This window comes from Lycorma delicatula, chromosome 8 (assembly GCF_047948215.1).
Source record: "Lycorma delicatula isolate Av1 chromosome 8, ASM4794821v1, whole genome shotgun sequence".
NCBI classification, from domain to species: Eukaryota; Metazoa; Arthropoda; class Insecta; order Hemiptera; family Fulgoridae; genus Lycorma; species Lycorma delicatula.
In genome coordinates this window covers 25,756,907-25,777,276 of record NC_134462.1, presented here as the reverse complement: position 1 = coordinate 25,777,276, position 20,370 = coordinate 25,756,907, and the positions used below count along the sequence as shown (strand labels likewise).

The 20,370-nt window shown below is 30.6% G+C and overlaps 1 protein-coding gene across 5 annotated transcripts in view; it reads left to right on the top strand.

Annotated features, from left to right (window-relative positions):
• LOC142329425 (uncharacterized) overlaps nucleotides 1–20,370 on the top strand; it is a 73,808-nt gene that overhangs the window by 39,242 nt on the left and 14,196 nt on the right. For 4 of the 5 annotated variants that reach the window (XM_075374039.1, XM_075374040.1, XM_075374041.1 and 1 more), the window contains exon 3: nucleotides 2,253–2,350. The exons of the other annotated variant lie outside the window; for it this stretch is intronic. In XM_075374039.1, coding sequence (XP_075230154.1) covers nucleotides 2,299–2,350 — 52 coding nt within the window. In that variant the 5' untranslated portion in view covers nucleotides 2,253–2,298. The remainder of the gene's footprint in view (nucleotides 1–2,252; nucleotides 2,351–20,370) is intronic. 5 annotated transcript variants of the gene reach the window in all.

The window sequence follows — 20,370 nt, the reverse complement described above, 5'->3', positions numbered from 1 at the left end:
CGATTCAAATTTATCAAAGCTCCAAGCTGAGCTCTTGGAGTCTAGACTGCAACAATGGAATCTTTTAGTGGAAGAAACAAAAAGTTACTGTGTTAGGACATGAAATAAAACTTTCAACTTATTTTATTATGAAAAATTCATTGCGGATTTGTACTGGTGTTGACAGCCTGATTAAAGAGCTTGGAATTCAGCATATGCCTGAAAAATGGCATCTTTTTATTGACTCTTCTAAAATTAGCATGAAAGCAGTTTTCTTGCATAATGATAACAAACAACCATTCATTCCATTCGCCTATGTGGTCAACATGACAGAAACGTATGAAACAATGGTATCAATATTAGAAGCAATAAAATATAAACAGCATATGTGGCAAGTTTGCAGTGATTTGAAAGTTGCATTACTGCTTGGTTTACATGGTGAGTTTATGAAATAGTTTTTTCTTTGTATTTGGGATAGTCATGATGTAAAAAGTCATTACCCAGTAAAGAACTGGCCATTGTAGCAGAATTTTGTGGCAGATGAAAAAAATATAAAGCATTTATCATTAATTGAGAGTGGTAAAGTTGTACTGCTGCCACTTCACATACAACTGAGACTCATGAAACATTTTGTAAGGTACTAGACCAGGATTTAATCATTTAAAATTATATATTCCTAAATTGAATTCTGGTAAGCTCAAGGAGGGTATATTTATTGGTCTGCAAATCAAGAAGCTGCTTAAGGATTCAACTTATGATTATAAACTTAGCAAATGTGAACTAGCTGTATGGAAGTCCTTCAAAGACATTGTTCATGGTTGAGCTTTTATGAAAGTATTTAAAAAGTTGTTTAAAATTTATTGGATTTAAGTGGGGGGATATAAAAAAATAAGTTTGGCTCTATATATATCCTGGATTTGTCCAGATATTTTACCTGATCAAACAAGAGGACATCATAATACCCTCTTAATTTTAGTGTTGTTGAATTACAATGCACCAAATTGGCCAGCTTATTTGAAGTAAGTAGTTACTCCAATTAATAAATGTTACATTAATTTTCAACATTAAAAATCCAACTGTATCCAGTATTTATGTTGACGACATGGGTCTTTTCAGTAGGAGTCCCATGAGACTCAACTTGAGTATTTAAACATTTTCTTACAATTTCTGATATTTTAACTGATTTCAGCTGTTATTAAAAATATTATATGATTAGCAATGAGGTCAAAATGGATCTACCTTTTTTTACATAAGATTTTGATTTTTAGTAATTATACTCTAAATATGAGATAATTTTGATAATTAGAATGTCATTTACCCTGTAGAGTTAACTAGGACCCAGAATTTTTTTACAAGAATTATGATTTTTTTCTCAGTTGTATCTTTAATACTTCATAATTTTTAAGGTAAAAATGTAATTCTCATCAAGGGGGTCAAACTGACCCAAATGTTTTTACTGAAAATTTTATTTTTTTGTAAATAGTTCTAAATTTTACATAATTTAGTAATTAATACCTTATGCTGATGTTTGAAATAAAAATCTATGAATCCCAAAGCTGGGGAAGTTTTGTAACTCTTCTAGCTTTGTGTTGTTTTTTTTTAAATTAATCAAACTACAATATTTCTTGTTACATAGTAAACAGTAAGGAAAATATTGATATAATTCATTTGACAAAAAAATTATCACTCAGTAATTTACCTAAGTTTATTCTAGAAAGTGGTAGACTGTTAAAAATGTCACTAATCATTAGAATGGTTACAAACATCTCAAGGCAGAAATCTCGTATACTGTACCTTAAAGCTGCCAGAAGTAACACAACCTATGGGTATTAAATCCTACAGAGTAGGTAAAATTTACTCCCATAAAGATCATGTCTTGATTACAAACCGGAAAAACCCAACAGTATTAAAACCACAACTGTTAACTAATCTGGCATCACCAATCAACTTCAACTTCAACATATCGTTAGCGTCATTGTAGTATTATATTATGATTGGCATTTAATCTATTTTTAAATGTTAACAAAATTCACCTGTTGTTTAATTTTTTAATTGCTATTTTTCTTCATAATTATGCTTTCATATACTACAGCAAAAACAGGTCTGTTTTTGATTTCACTATGAAGCTCTAGAGGTCCATTCAACATATATGTTTTTTTCAATATTGTTTTACTGCGAATGGTTATAAATAAAACTTAATGTGGTGGTAAAGAAAACTTAATAGTGTGTGATTACAAAAGTAGACATTTGACCGAGTAATAAAATTGTTTCAGATACAGATAATTCACTGCATTGGTTACTGATCACTGTAACATATAAATGAAAAATTGGTGGTTTGTTATGGATTTGAAATGGTTGATTTGTTGGACAGGTAATTTTACATTAAAATAGTTTGATACCTGAAACATTCCGGATACGTTGATGTATTCGTATGATTTTTTGCCCCTAGCGGAAAATGTTTTGGGGTTCATTGGTTACTGAAAATGAAATTATTATAATCCAATTATTTTTGTTAAAGATGATTGTCTATACAGTTTTAAAATTTAAAGAAAGTTCTCTGTTAATTACTTGCATATTTTTAAATCCTTTGTATTTTTTTTATTACTAAGTAATTTCCTTTTTATATCAAGTATATATATTAATAGACTAATAAATAGACTAGCAAATTTTATTTTAGCAGTAGAATATAATTTTTATGATAGTAAATTACCCAATTACTTAATGTTTTTTCCTCTTTTTTTAAAAATGTTTTTACAGAAGTCTGCTTCACCAGAACGTATAAAAATATAATTTTAGAATTAAAAACAGTTGAAAATAGAGATGTTTGTTAACTATCTCGCCAATATAAAAATTTTGTGTCATACCTCCGTATTTTAAATTTAAACTATGTTTTTAATCCTATATTTATATTTTTATATGTGTTGCCAAAGTAAGAGATCTCTGCAAGAGCACTTTACATACAGAAAAGAGGAGGAGAAATTAATATTGAGTATTTATAATTATATTCATTCCGTTTTTTCCCCATACCTCAAATTTGAGTTTTAAAAATAAACATTTTAATGCAGCTAGGTTCAGTTGTACGTTATATAGTTATCAAAGTATTAAGTAGTATATATAAATAAACCTAATGCATGTAAACAGTCATATACGACAATGGTAGAGTAATTAATTTTTTAAGCTTTCTTCTTGCAACATGTCTGTTCTATTTAAGTTATTAAACTGTTTACTTATTTACAATTTTACTAACATAAATAAATGTTCTCCTTTTTCTGTTTCAAATATCAGTTAGCCTTACACAACTCTTTGTACTTACTATACACTTTTATGATTACATGTAGTCTTAACATTATTAGAAGCCATTTCCTGGTGTAAAGTAATTAAATTATGATCTTAATAAACAGTTTATGAATTCAGGCAAGTACATTGTACTGCTAATTTTAACTTTGTGCTGTACATAAAGAAGAATCAAACAAAAACATTTTATATGCAATTCATAAAATGTAAAAAAAACACTTACAGAAAAAAGTTGTTCGGGCTAAAGCATAGCCACTTGTTTTCTAACTTTACCTCTTCATTGTACCTGAAAGACTTGCATAACATTACATCTTTGAGCAGCCTGAAGATGTGAGAATCATTGGGGCAAAGTTTAGCGAGTATGACAGATATTATTAATAACAAAACATCTGTATTCAGATGTTTTTCATCTGGACATAATTGCAAATCATTGGTGATTCTTAGAATCTGCTTCTGGTTTTATGGCAACAGATTCTGGTGGCCGCATCCTTCAGGATATGTAGTGCTCCAAAATTGTACCTTGTTCATTGCGTAAGAATCTTGGTATTTTTTGCTGATTGTTGTGCATGAATTTTTTTTTTCTGAACTACTATGGTGCTACTCCTTACTTACTTTCTGGGTTGGTGGTAGTGGACCTAGGTTCCCCTCTAGTGACAGATCTTTCTTGGAAGCTTTCTGCTTTAGAACTGTGCAAAATTTCCTCATAAGTATCAACCTGTTCTTTCAATTATGCAGCCAGCTGATACCATGCTGGTACCATGCAGATATTTTATTGAACTATGGAACAGTATGAAGTTTATATTCAAAGATTTTGATTTAAAATCCATGACTTGATTTAATCTACTGATTCATAATCTTAAATTTAAAATACATGATTTTATCCAGACAGACTGTTAATTCATTATTATTTTCACTGATATTTCAGTCTGTTATGTACCAATTTTGCTTCACTGTGGTTCAGTTGCTGAATTCCCATTAATGTGCTTGATGTAGCCTAGAGGAATTTTCACTGTATAAATGATGCTGACTAGGTACTTTCGTAGTCCAGTCTTATACTTGCTGTAAGATTGGGACAGAAATTTCCCCTTTTCTTAGTAAAATAAAAGTATGAAAGACCTCTGGTGAAAAAATAATTTTGTTCTCCTTGGTGCATGCTGGAAGTGTAGCCATCATCTTTATAATACTGCTGCACAGTCATATTTTTGAAACAACAGTTGAAAACCTATTGGACAGTTGTACTGCATTCCAAACTTTTATTGCATTTGTACAGTTGCTGCCAAGTAACGGCAAGCTTGGAGTGGCGACGATTACTTCCCAACATATCATTGTTTATACTACTAAGAGATGACTAATTAAGAGTTGTTTCATAGAACAATAGTATAGCAGTGACATGTGGGCTGATCATCCAGGCTTGCAATTATGTGACTGTTACTGTACTGTTTCATTTGATTCTCTCTCGCAAAAAAATTGTTATAATAACACAATAAAAATTAAATAAATCTTTCTCTTTGGCTATTTTATTGTGAAACAGCAGTGTAATTCTTGGGAGTTTGAAAATATCATTTTTTTTTTGCAAAATTTATTTAATTTGTGGATATACCTACCAACAATTCCTTGTGAAAAACTGAAAAGATTGTGTGGAAGATTTTTCATATCTTTAAAATTATACTAGATATTACATAAATTTTTTTAGAAATATTTAAACATTGATGAGAGTTGATTCCCACTTTTTATCTATTTCGGCAATTTATAAGTATTTTTGATACAAAAATAAATAACTTTGTTATAAAGAAAAAATTGACTTATAATATATCTTTATTATGCAGGGTGATTCAAAGAAACGGGAAATTTAAAAAATTAAATAATGTTAATGAAATATTTTTTTTAGAAAATTAATTTTATTTCATGTAATTGTACAAATGTTGCCATTTTTAGGATACATACATTTTAGTTTATTTTTTAAAGATGACATCTTGCAGGTGACCACCTCCTCTTCTACGTAAACACTCACGAAGTCTCTTCATTAAATTGTTCATGGTTTGACGTAACATTTCAACTGAAATTTCCGCAATTGCTTCTCGGATCTTTGCCTTCAGTTCTTCCGTTGTAGCAGGTCTACTGTGCAACACTTTGCTTTTAAGGTGACCCCACAAAAAGTAATCACAAGCTGAGAGATCAGGCGATCTGGGAGGCCATCTAATGTCACCATTTCGTGAAATGACACGTTGTCCAAACAATCTGCGTACAGCTGCCATCGATATTCATGCAGTATGTGACGTTGCTCCGTCTTGTTGAAACCAGCCTGTGTTAAGAATTGGTGGATCTCTTTTGTTGTTCCACAACAAAGGTTTCAAGCACGGCTACGTAACAAGCCGACGTCACTGTTATCGCAAGCCTGTTGTCAACCTCAAAAAAATTAAGGGCCTATAACATCGTAAGATGACATAGCACACCAAACGGTCACTTTCTGGCTGTGCAATGGACGCTGGTGTAGCTGCAAAGGATATTCTTGTGCCCAGTATCTGAAATTTTGCTTGTTAACAAATCCACTGAGGTGGAAATGCGCTTCGTCTACATTTTTAGTTATAAATATCATCTATATTAAACTAACAATGTTTTCAGTCGGCCTAGTATAGTGCCAAATGTTTGCTGAATGCTATAGTTTTTTGTGCCAACAGTGACATCCACAGTTCGTGAACAAACTCTTCGTTATCATTTATCTTCTGAAGCATTACATTACAGAATTGTGCTCGCACAACTGCATCGTTCGGTTTCAGTTCCTGGATCTGCAACTTGTATGGATGGAATTGCAAGTCCTTCACTAACATTCTTCAAACACTTGAACTATGCAATTGTAAAGATACTGAGAGACGACGGATTGACCGATGTGGACTTTGTGTGACAGCATCTTGTAAAGCTTGAACATCCTGTGGTGTACGGACGGTTCGCTCACAGCCTGGAGGTTTCTTTTTCATTGCCGAACCAGTTTCCTCAAAATTAGATATCCATGTTTTAATTGCACGTGCTGATGGAACACGGTCGTGCCGTCCCAGTTTAAAATGACGGCGAAATTCTCTACGCGCTCCCTCCACACTGTCATTGTTTTTGTAAAACGCTTTGATAGCAAATGCACGTTGCGCACCATTTAAAGGATCCATGACAACTAAATGGCAGATTAGGTTAGAGAGGCTGGCGCCACTTATCAAGTGGTACCAATCGCCCACAGCTAGCAACACAACTTTCAAAATTTCCCGTTTCTTTGAATCACTCTGTTTATATTTTAGTTTTCATAACATCTTAGGGTAAAAGCCAAGATAGTTTTTAATCAACTGAAATTAAAAACTAAGTTTGCATTAATTTAATCTTATTTTAAGTCCTGTATCGTTTGTCATTTATTACCCTGATTGTTGAAAATGCAAATTCCTTACCAAAAGTTATGTATTTTTATACTTGTTTGTGAAGATTTATCTTATTAAACATACTTATTTTCTGACACAATCTTGCAGATTGTTACACGTTTACTGTAATTTTTTTTTTATACAGTAAAAACGTTGTAGATTAGCAATTAATATATTGTATGTTTGTTCCTATAATTGTAACAGTCATATTATTAAATACCTTCCTCATCAAGCAGTATATCAGCATGCAAAACCAATTGAAATGCAGGTGATATCAGCCCTCAGATGAAACCTTCACTTGCTCATCACAGTATCTGGCTGAATAGTAAACATCATTGCTCTTCCAGAGATTGTGACCAGTGCTCTGCTCTGGTATGTGAGTTGCTTTATGTGTGTCACAGCCTTAAGAAAAACTGAAGGATAATGTAAAGTAAGAAATTATTATACCTTTTTCAGTAGTAGAACAGTGCATTATGTACACTGTCTCAGTTTGGTACAGGAATTGCATAAGCTGAATGAAATGGGTATTAAAAAATATATCTAGAACTTTATAAAATAGTAAGAGTGTCTAAATGGTCATAAATTTACAGAGAAAATATCCTTAGGATGACAGTATTTAACTAGTTTCTTATTGAACTGATTAGAAACATGGTTTGTACATTTAAAAAAAAAACATCTTTTCTTAGTTTCATCATCAAATAAAAATTGTATCTATAATTATTCTTTGTTAAACCCACAGAATAATATATATTCTGTTAGTCATGTACTCGATGTAAACAGAAACATTTTAATGTGACTGTACGGAAAAAAACATTGTAATATATAGAAAAACTAATCTATCATTCCCGAAAAACTGTTATTAATTACTTGTCAATAAAGTGATCATACTAAAAGAAAACACAATTCTAACAAATTGGGGAAAGCAATACTGCATTTGAAATAATTATTTACTGTTAGATACCATACAAACAGTTTCTAATTAATGCTTTCATTATTGTGTACAACAATGATGACAGTTGACCTACAATGTATCAAAACGAGTTTGGATGAGGTGTATTAATTAGTTTATTGACATTCATTTCAGATGCTCTGAGTAGTTTATAAATACAATAATTTATAAATATATGTACATATACATAAATTATAGAACAATTAATATGTTAGATAACCTATATTTATAAGAAAGATGAACAAGAAAATCGAAAATAAATAAAGGCAATTTGAAAGTGGTGGTTTGTTTTACATTCTATAAATGACAAATAATTATCTATTTAAATAATAAAATGAGTTGAATCTATACATGAAATATCCATTGTTCACGCTAAGTTTAAAATACAGTATTATGTGTAGCATACCAGTATAGTTTACAGATACTGAAAAAAGATTATCAATAAGATATATTTTTATTCTTTGTTACTTAGCATATTTACAAACAATGAGACAATCAAAATTTAAGGTGTAAAAATTTAAGAATACTGTTTAAAATAGCAATATTTGTATTTTAAAAAGAATGCATCCAAAGTTTTCTAGAAAATTTTATTTATTTATTAATTTTTTGTGCAATATAATACCCAAATTGTGAAAATAATCAGTATCTTTAATTTTATAGTAAATGTTGAAAGTGATTTTCTTCATCTAGATGCAGGTTATTATATTTTAATGATTGTTAACTGACATTTAAAATCTCACTTTTAATATTTATTTTCTATTTGTGAAATACATGGTGTTCTGAAAAACATAAATCTAATTTCCTGAAAGGAAAACAGATTAGCTAGTCTAAGATCTGAAAATCTCTGCCACAAAATATTTTGTGATCAATTGAAAAAAAAAAAAAAACAGTCTGAGTGTGACAAGTAGCTGCATCTTTCTAAAACCTTAAGTCCCATTGGTTTTCCTTGAAAAGTGCTCTAAATTATTAGATCAAATCATGATAAACATCACAATTTATAGATTAAAAGAAAAGTAAAGGATTTATTACAGGGTGGTTAAAATAATAATTATAAATTCAATCCAGCTCGTTGATCCCATTTTCAGCAATATATTTAAAACCAATACAATACTTTAATTTTTCATGGTTGGTTGTTTTGTTTAAATTCATGAATTATATAAATCTGGTAATTGTGTAATTTTAAATTATTTATGGCCCCGAAAGCAGTACTTGTTGGAAGTCCAATTGGTTATGCGAATGGATGACTTTTATGGGTAAGGAAGTTTCACTCTTTCACACCTTCATTTACTTCAGTTAACAGTGATTGTGAGGCTGGACCCTTTTGATTCGGTATACACCTTCACAATCACTTTATCTCAGCAAAAATCAAATGCAGTATTGTTGGTTTATTGGACCTGGGATTGGAAAAATTTTGATTCTTATATTTAAAAAATTACACGCAAATTAAGCCTCTATTGTTCATCCTTAAAAATGATTTAGCTGACACAGCACAAAGGAATCTATACTAAATTGATTTTAGGGTATGACAAGGATATTTATTTACTACATGAAGCTAATTTTTGTAGTCCAGTGTTGGTCTCTGATAAATAGAATAACATAAAATTTATTTAAGTGTAGGTCACACTCCTATTCTAGGAGTTGCATACTTTTTGAAACATTAGTTAGGTTGTAAATTTTTTTTCAATGAAACCTTATTCTTGGAATTTATTAAAAAATAAAAATATTTATAAATTAATTATAAGCTTACCATGTAAGCTTTGTAAATTCTATCACATTAGAAATTGCACATTATAATAATAATAATAATGTGAGGGCGGTCCCACTTTAATACATTGCATTTAGAAATGTAGCTCTTCATTAATGAGCAAGTCATAAAGGTTTAAATGTATTAGCATCTTTTCTTGAAAGACCAACACAATAATAGTAGGATTTTTAAATAGAGTAGATAAAGCAAATATGAGTATTTACTGAAAAAAAAAAATAATAAAAATACAACATAACTGGTTATATTTATATTTACTTACTGAGTATTTTCAGCACCTTTTTTTTTAACTATTTCACAATTGTGTTGTTCTTCGAACTTGTTTTGCATGCCACTATGCTAAAACTATGCTAAACCATGCTAAAACTATGGAATGGTGTAATTCCTCTTCACAAAATACAGGTTGTTCTACGTGGTTATTGAAATCCGAAGTCACAGTGCACTCAACAAAAGCTTACTTGTTTCACCAATCCTACAAAGGAGTAATATCTATTTAATATTAAGTTACTGTAAATATTCAACTCTGTACATGTACATAACAGTGATGACATTGCCTGGAACTGTACCTACAAATAAAAATCTTCATTTCGTTAACTATGAAAATACAAGTAATTAGAAGTACGTTTGTGTGTGTGGTTAATATGCTAGAAAATTTGTCCAAATATCTGCAAAGTAAATAGTCTTATGTAAATTATTTATATCTACTGTTAGCCTGGAAAAAGTCCAAGTTAATCTCTATTTCTCTATAACAGAATTCATTGTTATAAAATCTTCACTACATATGTTTTGATGTAATTCTAATTTATGTTTGGTATCATGGAAGTATTTCAAAAAGATTTATTTACTTTAAGAGAACAGTGAAAATATTGAATGCTTTTTGCCCACAATTTTAAAAAGAGTGTGCTGTAGGCGGATGTAAATAATCATATGAGAGGGGTTCTAATGACCAAATTCTGTGAGTTTTGTTCCTACAGGTACATCAGAATTGTTATTTAAAGCATTATCTTAAAACAAATTATATTTACATGTAACTTGTTCAGCAGATTGTTAAAACTTTATTATTTATTTAGTGACAGTGGCTTGATTTCATCGATATGTTTTTGTACCATTGTGTCATACAGCCCATTTGAGGAAAACAATAAATTGTTTTGAGAACTATTAAAGTACCTTTAATCCCAAACTTTAATATTAATTGTCCTTCATGTAGAATATTAATGGGTTTTTTTTTTATTGTATCTATGATTCAATTTAATACGAATCCCATATTTTGGAGATATTCTGATTTTGTTTGCTGGTCAGGAGATTTAATATCTATGCTAATAAAAGAACTATTCAATAATTATTTCAAAGACTTCTACACATGAGCAATGAAGTCATATTAATCGCATTTAATAATTTCACAGATTACCTTTGCTTTTTCTAAATGTTGACATTCAGTTTGTCATTATGGCTTATTAAACATGCCTAGGTGTGTTCAGATTTATAATAGTGAGACAATCCTTCTAGGTGATACTTCTATTGTGTTTATTAAACCAATAGCTTATGAGCTGAGGAAATTAAAAATAACATAAATAATTGCAACAAACCCTTGGATATTTTGAATCTTGTTACGAGGGACGTTCAGTAACACTGCCCAACTGTGAAAATATTTTGGGCTCAAAAATTGCTTATTCTTATGGATTTCGATATACTGAATTCAAAAATTACCATAAAAATGGCTGATTAGCTTTGCTTTGGGGATACATGTAATTTTTTACCCGATCTACATTTTTAATTTGGGAATAATTTTGTTTTTGGAGTTGTCACATTTAAGTGACAAAACACATTCTCCAGCTGTTTGTAGATTGTAAACATTATTACTGTTGCTGTGACTGTGAGTTTCATATTGTTTGTGTTGTATTTAGTGCAGAATTTCTGGTTTTTGAGTGCTTTTGAAGTGAAAAATTTGTTCAAAATGCCACGAAAATGTGTAAATTCAGCGAATAATTTTTGTTACATTTGTGGTGGAATAACATTTTTGTCACAGAAATGCAAGTCATGAGCTCCACATATACGTTGCAACTCTTGTTCAGATATACTACAAGAATGGCTGAAAAATAAAAAACGATATATGGCTTTTGCTGTGCCTGTGGTTAACTGTGCCTACAAACCATACAGGTAACTGCTATTTCTGCTTGTTTCCACCTATAAAGACAGGATTGTCAATAAAGAAAAGAGGAACAGTTCAATACCCTAATCTTTCATCTGCTATTTGATGTATTCCACATTCAGTTAGTTTACCAGTTCCTACTCCACCCCAAAATGATGAGCTTGAAGTAGAAAATGAAGACAGTGTGGAAGAAGAAGAACCCAACAAGCTTTCCACATTCCACGATTCTGATTTTTATGAAAAAGATGATAAACTGCACAGAGTCAAGCAAAATTGAATGATCTCATTCAAAACCTTTTTTTGTTGAAAGAGAAGGCAAAACTTCTAGGGTCAAGATTACAGCAACAGAATCTTTTCCAACGTGATGTGAGGATCACAGTACAGACATATCATCATAGGGATCTGCTTCTTTTTTTTTAGAAGAAAAACAATCTTGTTTGCTGTAATGTTAATGGCTTGATGAAATGTTTGTATTTGAATCATGATCCAGCTGATTGGAGGCATTCATAGACTCTTCTAAGCTTAATTTGAAAGCTGTATTCACACCTTCCTTCTATTCCTATTGGTCATGCAGTTCACATGGAGACTTATGCAGACATGGCAATTCTCCTAGACTCAATCAAATATGCTGAACACAAGTGGAAAATCTGTGGCAACCTAAAAGTCATTGCTGTACTCTTAGGAATGCAACTGAGGTACACTAATTACTACTGATTTTTATGTATGTGGCACAGTAGGGATAGGAAATCACATTATATTCAAGCAGACTGGCTTGCAAGAAATCTTAATTCTAGCAAGAAAAAATTGTTATTGCTGAGCCTCTTTTGGACCCTAAAGATGCTTCATATAAAGCTGGGTTTGATGAAACATTTTGTCAAAAGTATCAACCGAGAAGGACAGGCCTCAAAGTAATTAAGAGACAAATATCCTACATTAAGTGATACAAAAGTTAAGGAAGGTATTTTTGTTCGGCCACAAATTTGATAACTTGTAACGGATCCTAAGTTTTACCGAATTTTGGAGGGAAAAGAAAAAAAGCTTGGGAAGCCTTAAAGGGAATCATCATTCATGGATTTTTAGGTAACAAAAGAGATGAAAGTTACAGTCATTTGGTGACAGTACTTCTGTAAAAATACCATCAACTCGGATGCAACATGTCCCTTAAAATCCATTTACTGCATTGACACCTGAACTTTTTCCCTCGTAGTTGTGGAGTTGTCAGTGATGAACGCAGAGAAAGATTCCATCAGGATATTTCTGTAATGGAACAAAAATATCAGGGCCATTGGAATAAAGTAATGCTTGTGGATTACTGTTGGTCTGTGTGTAGGGATGGGGATGCTCTTGAACTCACAAGAGGAAAGTCAAAAGAGAACGATCACATGATTCTCTTCAGACTCAACCAACTGCCAGGTCGTTAAAAAAATGTCAAATGGACTTTCTATGTTGTCGGTATATGTAATTAAAATGTATAGTTTTCTCTTATCCATTAAAATAAAATACTTCCACCTATTGTATATCACAGAAACTAGAGCTAATAAAACTTTTTCTTTGTCGTATTTGTTTTTTCAACCCAAAATTAGTAAGATTTGACTCGTAAAGTGAAGGAAACATTCAAAAAAAAATTTCTGTTTGTAGTGAATTAACAAGACAATTTATGTAGAGAAAAACAATCTAGTCAATAACAATGAAACTTACACTACTTTTCAACATAGTCTCTAGCATCATTTAGACACTTGTCTTACCATTCTGTAAGCTTTCTGATTCCTGCGGCATAGAAGTTTTTTACCTTGGCTGTTTAAACCTTTTGTGTGCCGCTTTTTTGACCAGTTCATTGTCATCAAACCTTTTGCCGTGTAAAATGTTTCTGAGTAAGCCGATCAAATGAAAATTGGATGAGGTGAGGTCTGGGCTGTAAGGAAGATCTGGTAACACTTCCCATCCCAACTTCTCGAGTGTTTCTCCGGTTGTCTTTATGGGCTTGAGTCAACTGCCTTGGAACCCATCTCAAACATGTTTTGCAATAATTCAGCATGTCATGAATGATTGAATGCTTGATTACAACACTAATATTACATAAACTTACAATTTGGGAAATTTTTACTTGCATTCTTCGCAAGTAAGATCATTTATGCAATTTGTAGCGCGGTAGTCAAAACTTCAACTGGTCTTCCAGAGTGATGGAAATCAGTCACACTTGTTCTGCCCAAATTAAACTATTCCACCCACTTATACATGTTACTGTGGTTTAAACACTTTTTATCATGCTGTTTCAACATTCCTGAGTAAATTGCCAGCGGTTTCACACCTTTAATAGATAGCAAAAATCTTGTCTCTGAACATTGCTCTTCCGACATACATGTTTCAAGCGGAGCTGACATTCTGAAATCAGTAAAAGAGGTTATGTTTAGATTAATTATAATTGAACAGCTGATTAAATGTGTTGCCAACTTGACCCTCAAAATTGTCATTGAATTAACTGTTCTTTCTCCACATCAGTTTGTCTTGTTAATTATTAAATGTCACTTTTATATTAAACCAATTTATAAAAAGCTATTCCAGTGGGAGTTGTAAATTTTGTTATTAGGGTTTTCTTGGATTTCATTTTAAAATGAAATATATAATCACCAAAATTATTGAATGTGTATTTATATGTAACTGCAGGACCTGAGTTGTTCTCAGTTTATGATAACTTAGGTTTATTAAGTAATAGTTTTGTTAACTACTCTGTGAAATATTTCAATTAGGAAAAACACTAATTGCATTGGTTTCTTTTTTATATGCCTTTCTTTAATTCACAATGTCTTTTTTTATGGTATATTCAAACCTTGCATCCTTCATTTAACATACTTCCTGACATTGCCGATTGATGAAATTTTGCACAGTTACTAAGGTCAGATGACAATACAATATTCCACCATTACTTTTGTAAACATCCCCAGTGCAGGAATAAATGAAGGGTGGGTGTAATAATTTAACGCACTTCCTGATATTGCCTATTGGTGAAATTTTGCAATTAATAACATCAAGTGACAATACAATATTCCACCATTACTTTTGCAAACAACCCCTGTACTGGGGTAAATTAAGAGTGTAGGTGTAAAAAATTATAAAGTCTGCAAAACAGCTATTCAGGGTTTTGGAGTCACAGATGACAAATCCAATGACATAAAATAAATGATAAAAACTTTGTACAGTAGTTTTTATGGTTTCAAATTTGACATTTCAACATCACACACACACATATATATATATATATATATATATATATATATAATGTATTTTTATTTTATTAGCTCAACCAAACTACAGAATTAATAAACTAGGATGACTTACCTTTTTGCACTCTATATGCAGGAGCGCTTTCGCATTTTACTCGCATCATTAGCTTCATTACATATTCATCTCAAATTACGTTACAAACTTCATAAAATGTAATACCTTATTTTGCATTTATTTATTTTATTTAAAATTTAAAACCGTTAATCTTTTTATTTTAAGAATTTAAACTTTTGTTCAACAAAATTAAAAATATGAAAGATTAATTAAAATTAACATTAAAAATTAAATTGTATAGTTACATATAATTGTAATGTTAAATTGTTGTACTTTTTACATATGTAAAAATATGACATCAAGGCATAAAATCAAACTAAAATTATTTTTTTAATTTAAATATATCTAAAGATGTACAATGATTGAGAATTCTGTGCTTGAAGAGATTATTTTTGAAAGATCGCTCTTATTATGGGTATAATTGCACTCTTAATAGGAGCATTCTTTTTAAAAATGTATAAAACCACCAACAGTTATCCATTTTACACTCACGTTAAACCTAGAAAGTAATTTTTTTATCATGGAGAAAAGGTGTGCATTGTATATTTTTTCTTTATAGAGACATGTTATAACAGTGAATAAAGAAGTAGTTCCTATTAAGCATTGAAAGCTTTAAAGCTTAGTATAATACTTTATTTCTTTTAACAGTGTTTTCTAAATGAGTTTTTTTAGGTCTTTGAGCAGAAAAAGTTGAAAATGTAATAGTATTTATACTTTTTCTTCAAACAGTCTAAATATAGTATTACTAAATTTTATTGATTATTATCAATGACAGTATTAATTAACTAACCACAAAATGTAATATCAGAACTCTACTAATGAGTAGATCATATTCAGTCTGCAGTATTATAATGTATGCATATTATTATTGCAGTTATGAATGCTTGTAAATTAAAAAGATAAGTGTAAATATATTCATATAAGAGTACATCCAGTATATCCATATAAGGATCAAAAATGTCTTTCCTTCAGTGAATTCTATTTAATTTAATATTTGACGGTTCACTTACTAATAGAGTGTACTTAGAATAATTAATGAAATCATTATAACAAACACAATATCACATCCATTTACTGGTAAATGATTTAGTCTTCTATTTAAGACAACTCTCCTTTAAAGTGCTCATGTTTTGACAATTATTGTAGAAAAATATTTTTTTAAAAAGGATCAATTCACAAATATGTGTTTTTTTTGTAATACTTTAGACTTTAAAAACTGTTGTTATATTTTACATGCTTTTTCATTATTTGTCACAGTTGCCAAAAACTGTGAAATTTTGTTTTCATTTATTTACAAAAGTTATTTTTTTATATAATTAATTTAGGAACACTTTTCCATTATTTCAGGCGGTGTATTATTAGTTTTAAAAACATCTTGTAACTGAAATATTTAGTTTAAGAAATTTGGACAAAAAATAATGAGAATTTTAATTTTAATCAAAAAGAATTTATTTATTGTGTATTGACCTTGTCCACTTCAAATTAGTTCCCCAGGAATGCAACATACTTATTGCAACATTTCTTCCAAATCTCAAAACACTTTTTAGTTTAGCCTTAAGTTCACTAGTAAATTTTTCATTATTGCATCTATCGTTGAAAATTACCCTTTTATTGTTCTCTGTATCAGTAGTAGTAATAAGAAAACATCCCAGAGTGCCATGACTAGAGAATACAGTAGCTGCAGCACCATGTGGTGTTATTTTATGGCTAAATAGTCATAAATTTATAGTGAAGTATGAGCTGGGCAAAATCCATAATTGTTTGTCCACATTTGTGGTTATTTTCTTAAGATTGTCTCACGTAAATAGCATAATACTGTCTAGTGACTAGCTTGTAGTAAGTATTTATAATGGACGATACTGTTGTAATAAAGAAACACAGTAAGGAGAATCTTAACATTTGATCGAACTGGTTAATTAGGAAACTTTCATTTTAATATCATAACCATATACCCATGTTTTGTCACTTGATATGACACATTTGGTTAATACTGAGTTATCAGTGATTGTCTTTTTTAAATTCAGACTGTTTTGCTGAAACTCATTTCATGCCCAAAATGTCAATCAAAATTAATTCACACAAACAATAATAGATTCCTACCTCTTCAGCAACTTCTGTAATAGTGATCTTGCAATTATTCTTACATTGTTCTTTATTTTATTGTTTTCTTCATCAGTTGCTGATGTGTTGAACATTCAACCCTTTCATGGCCTTGAAACCATTTTTACCACTTATAAATCCTTTATGTCGACATAACTTTGTTGAAAGCCTCCTCTAACATTTTCACCACTTCACTGCATTTTATTCCATTTTTAATACAAAATGTAATGCAGATCTTTTGATCAGTCATTTCCAAATAAATTAAATTACGACTTTATCCTAATAACTTGACTGCCAGATTAGAACTACATGCCTAATGTGCCTGAACATATTAATATAGATCACAGACAGTATTGCCATCACATGAGAAAAAGACAAACTCATTTAGAAAAATGTAGTGCGCAGAATTAAAAAATTCTCTTAATTGATCATACCTCATATAAATGCATTAAAATGCAGGGGAGTTGCAGAAGGGTAATCTGGTATACAAATGTTTCCTTGTTTATCCCTTGACATTACATTTCCACAAATTAAACCCTCATTAACATTTCATTTGATTAATATCATTACTGCCATTTCAGATTTGTATGTCTAATATAAAGTGAATGGTCAATAATGGGAATAAAACATTGAGAGGGAAAATAAAATTAACAAACAGTATTTACATTTTTATATTCTAAATTTAAATGGTACATACAAGATTATTATAAAAATAATAGTAATTATAAAACTATTATATTTGTGTAATTATTATTTTACTATCTAAGTACCTACTTTTGCTAAAAATGGTTTGTTTTTTTGTCCCTGAACATAGTTTAAATACTTCAGGAGACAAAATTTAAAAAAATAAAATTTTAGAAATGGCATGCTAGTTTATTGATACTCAATATTCACATCAATAATGACATCAGTTTGTGGAATTTTTTTTAGAAATAATATTCTGATTGCGACATTGCTTTATATCAAATCATTTCTAGTCTAAGAGCATGTTGTTGAAATTATCTTTCGTATTCTCAATGATTTTTGATAGAGAGAAATAGGAGTTTTATGAAGAGCAACAAATTTGTTAATTTGTTTTTTCAATTGAGTTAACATTCACAGAAACTAAAAATTTCATGAAGCTTTATTAGGTTATATTTGGGAGCAATGTAGCATTTGAGGAATCCAATGAGTAAGGAGAGACCTGAAACCTGAACAGAGATGCTGCACTACAAAGTCTGTAAATAAAGTAATGAGACTAGTTTTTTTTTTTGGCAGCCAAAGTGGCAGCACTGTAAAGTTACTAGTAAATATATGGTTATATGAACAGCTGATTTATATTAGGTATTAATATTTTTAGTCTATTGTTGCCACATGAGATGTAAACAAACTTTTTGTGAAATGAGTGTTTGTTGTGCTTTATAAAAATGAGTGATACTGATTATCAGCATACTAAATTATAGTGCAACTGATTATCATTGCTGATAATCTGTGAGAATCAAACTCTGTGAGAATGCTACTGAAACTTTTAAGATTGATAAGGGTGTATGGAGATGACGCTCTGTCATGAGCCCAACTTTTTAGGTGGTTTAAAGCATTTTCAAAAAGCTGGGAATCAATTATAAACAATCCTCACTCTGGAAGACGTTAATGTCAAAAAGTGATGGATACCAATGTTGAGTGAAATAGAGCCTTGATACAGTACAATTAACTGTCAGAATGATTGCAGAACAATTGAATTTGAACTGTACCACAGTCCATCAAATTTTAACTAACGAATTGGACATGAAAAAGTTTGTGCAAAATTTGCCCCAAAAAACCTCACTATTGAACAGAAAAACAACAGGGTAGAAGTGTGCCGTGATCTTTTAAGGTGAAATTAAACTGATCCTGACGTTCTAAAAAATGTTATTATTGGTGATGAATCTTGGATATTTGAGTAAGACCCAGAAACAAAATGTCAGAACAAGGAGAGACATACTTCAAACTCACCATGTCCCAAAAAGCAAACATGAACAAATCAAAACCATGCTAATTTGTTTCTTTGATAGCAATGGCATAGTCCATTAGGAGCTTTTTGCCTACAGAAGAGACTGTAAAATCAGTATGTTTACCAAGAAATTCTTGAAAGACTGCAGAAAAGAGTTTCCCGCATGAGACCAGCCATCAAAGACAACTGGTTGCTGCATAATGACAATGCACCTTGTCACACTGTTCTCTCAGTTAATAAGTTTTTGGCAAAGGAAAACATTCCTGTAGTTCCTCAACCACCTTATTCATCTAACTTGAGTCCCTGCGACTTTTTCTTGGCAATCTGTTTAAAGTTAGTGAATCTTCTGTATTTTTTTATGATACCCCTTTGGTATATTAATCTTTATGCAATTCCAAAATATGCTTTACTTTAAAATGAATATTTATAATTATTATTGTTACAGTAAAATAACAAGGCTACTTTGTCACAGTACTGTAAATGAACCTCCCTCACCAACTGAAGTATACTGAAAACAAATTTGATCATAAGTAGCCTCAAACCTGTTACCTAGCATTCGTAAAGCAGCATAAATAAACCTATTTGGGGAAGTTAAAAAAAACTCCCTGTACTGTGAAGGTTCCTTCTTTATATATTGGGAAGCTGCCTTGATATAATTCATTAGTCTTATGCGATTAGTGGTGAAATACACCATCTGCAAATTACATGCAGGCAACTTAATTTTTTTATGCTATAGGTTTTTGGGCTCTGCCGGCCTCCATGGCACAAGTGGTAGCATCTCGGCCTTTCACCCAGAGGTCCTGGGTTCAAATTCCGGCCAGGTATGGCATTTTTCACACGCTACAAAACACTCATCTCACCTTCTGCGGAAAGAATTGCTTGACTGCGGACCCGGAGGTTAAAAAAAAGAAAGGTTTTGAGCTCTAATGATAATGCCTAAACAAGCACTGGACTGTCTGTGCATAAAGTGAAATAAAACTGACAAAATATTATAGCTAACAACAAGAAACCTATCCCAAAGAAGTAGTATTACTGGTTTGTTTCTTTAAATTTTGATTTTTAGAAGGGACTGAATTAAAAACAAATGACAATCAACACTTTACTGACCCATAATTTGGCACAGAAGTAAAAATTGAAAGATTACTTAAATATTATAAATACTTTAAATATTAATTTTAAAAATTAATATTTAAAGAAGAATAAAATATGTATTATTTTGTAGTTTTAGGACCTTTTTTGTTAATTTATTTTACATTTTTTATAATGTATTTTTATTTATAATTTTGGTAGGTCTACAAAAACTGCTCATCTGAAAAAATTCACCATTGAAATCTCAAAGATATTACTAAATACATTTTAAGAGAAGATATTGTAGATAAACATATAATTGACATTTATTTGAATGTATAAGTGGTTTATTATCTTAAAGAATAT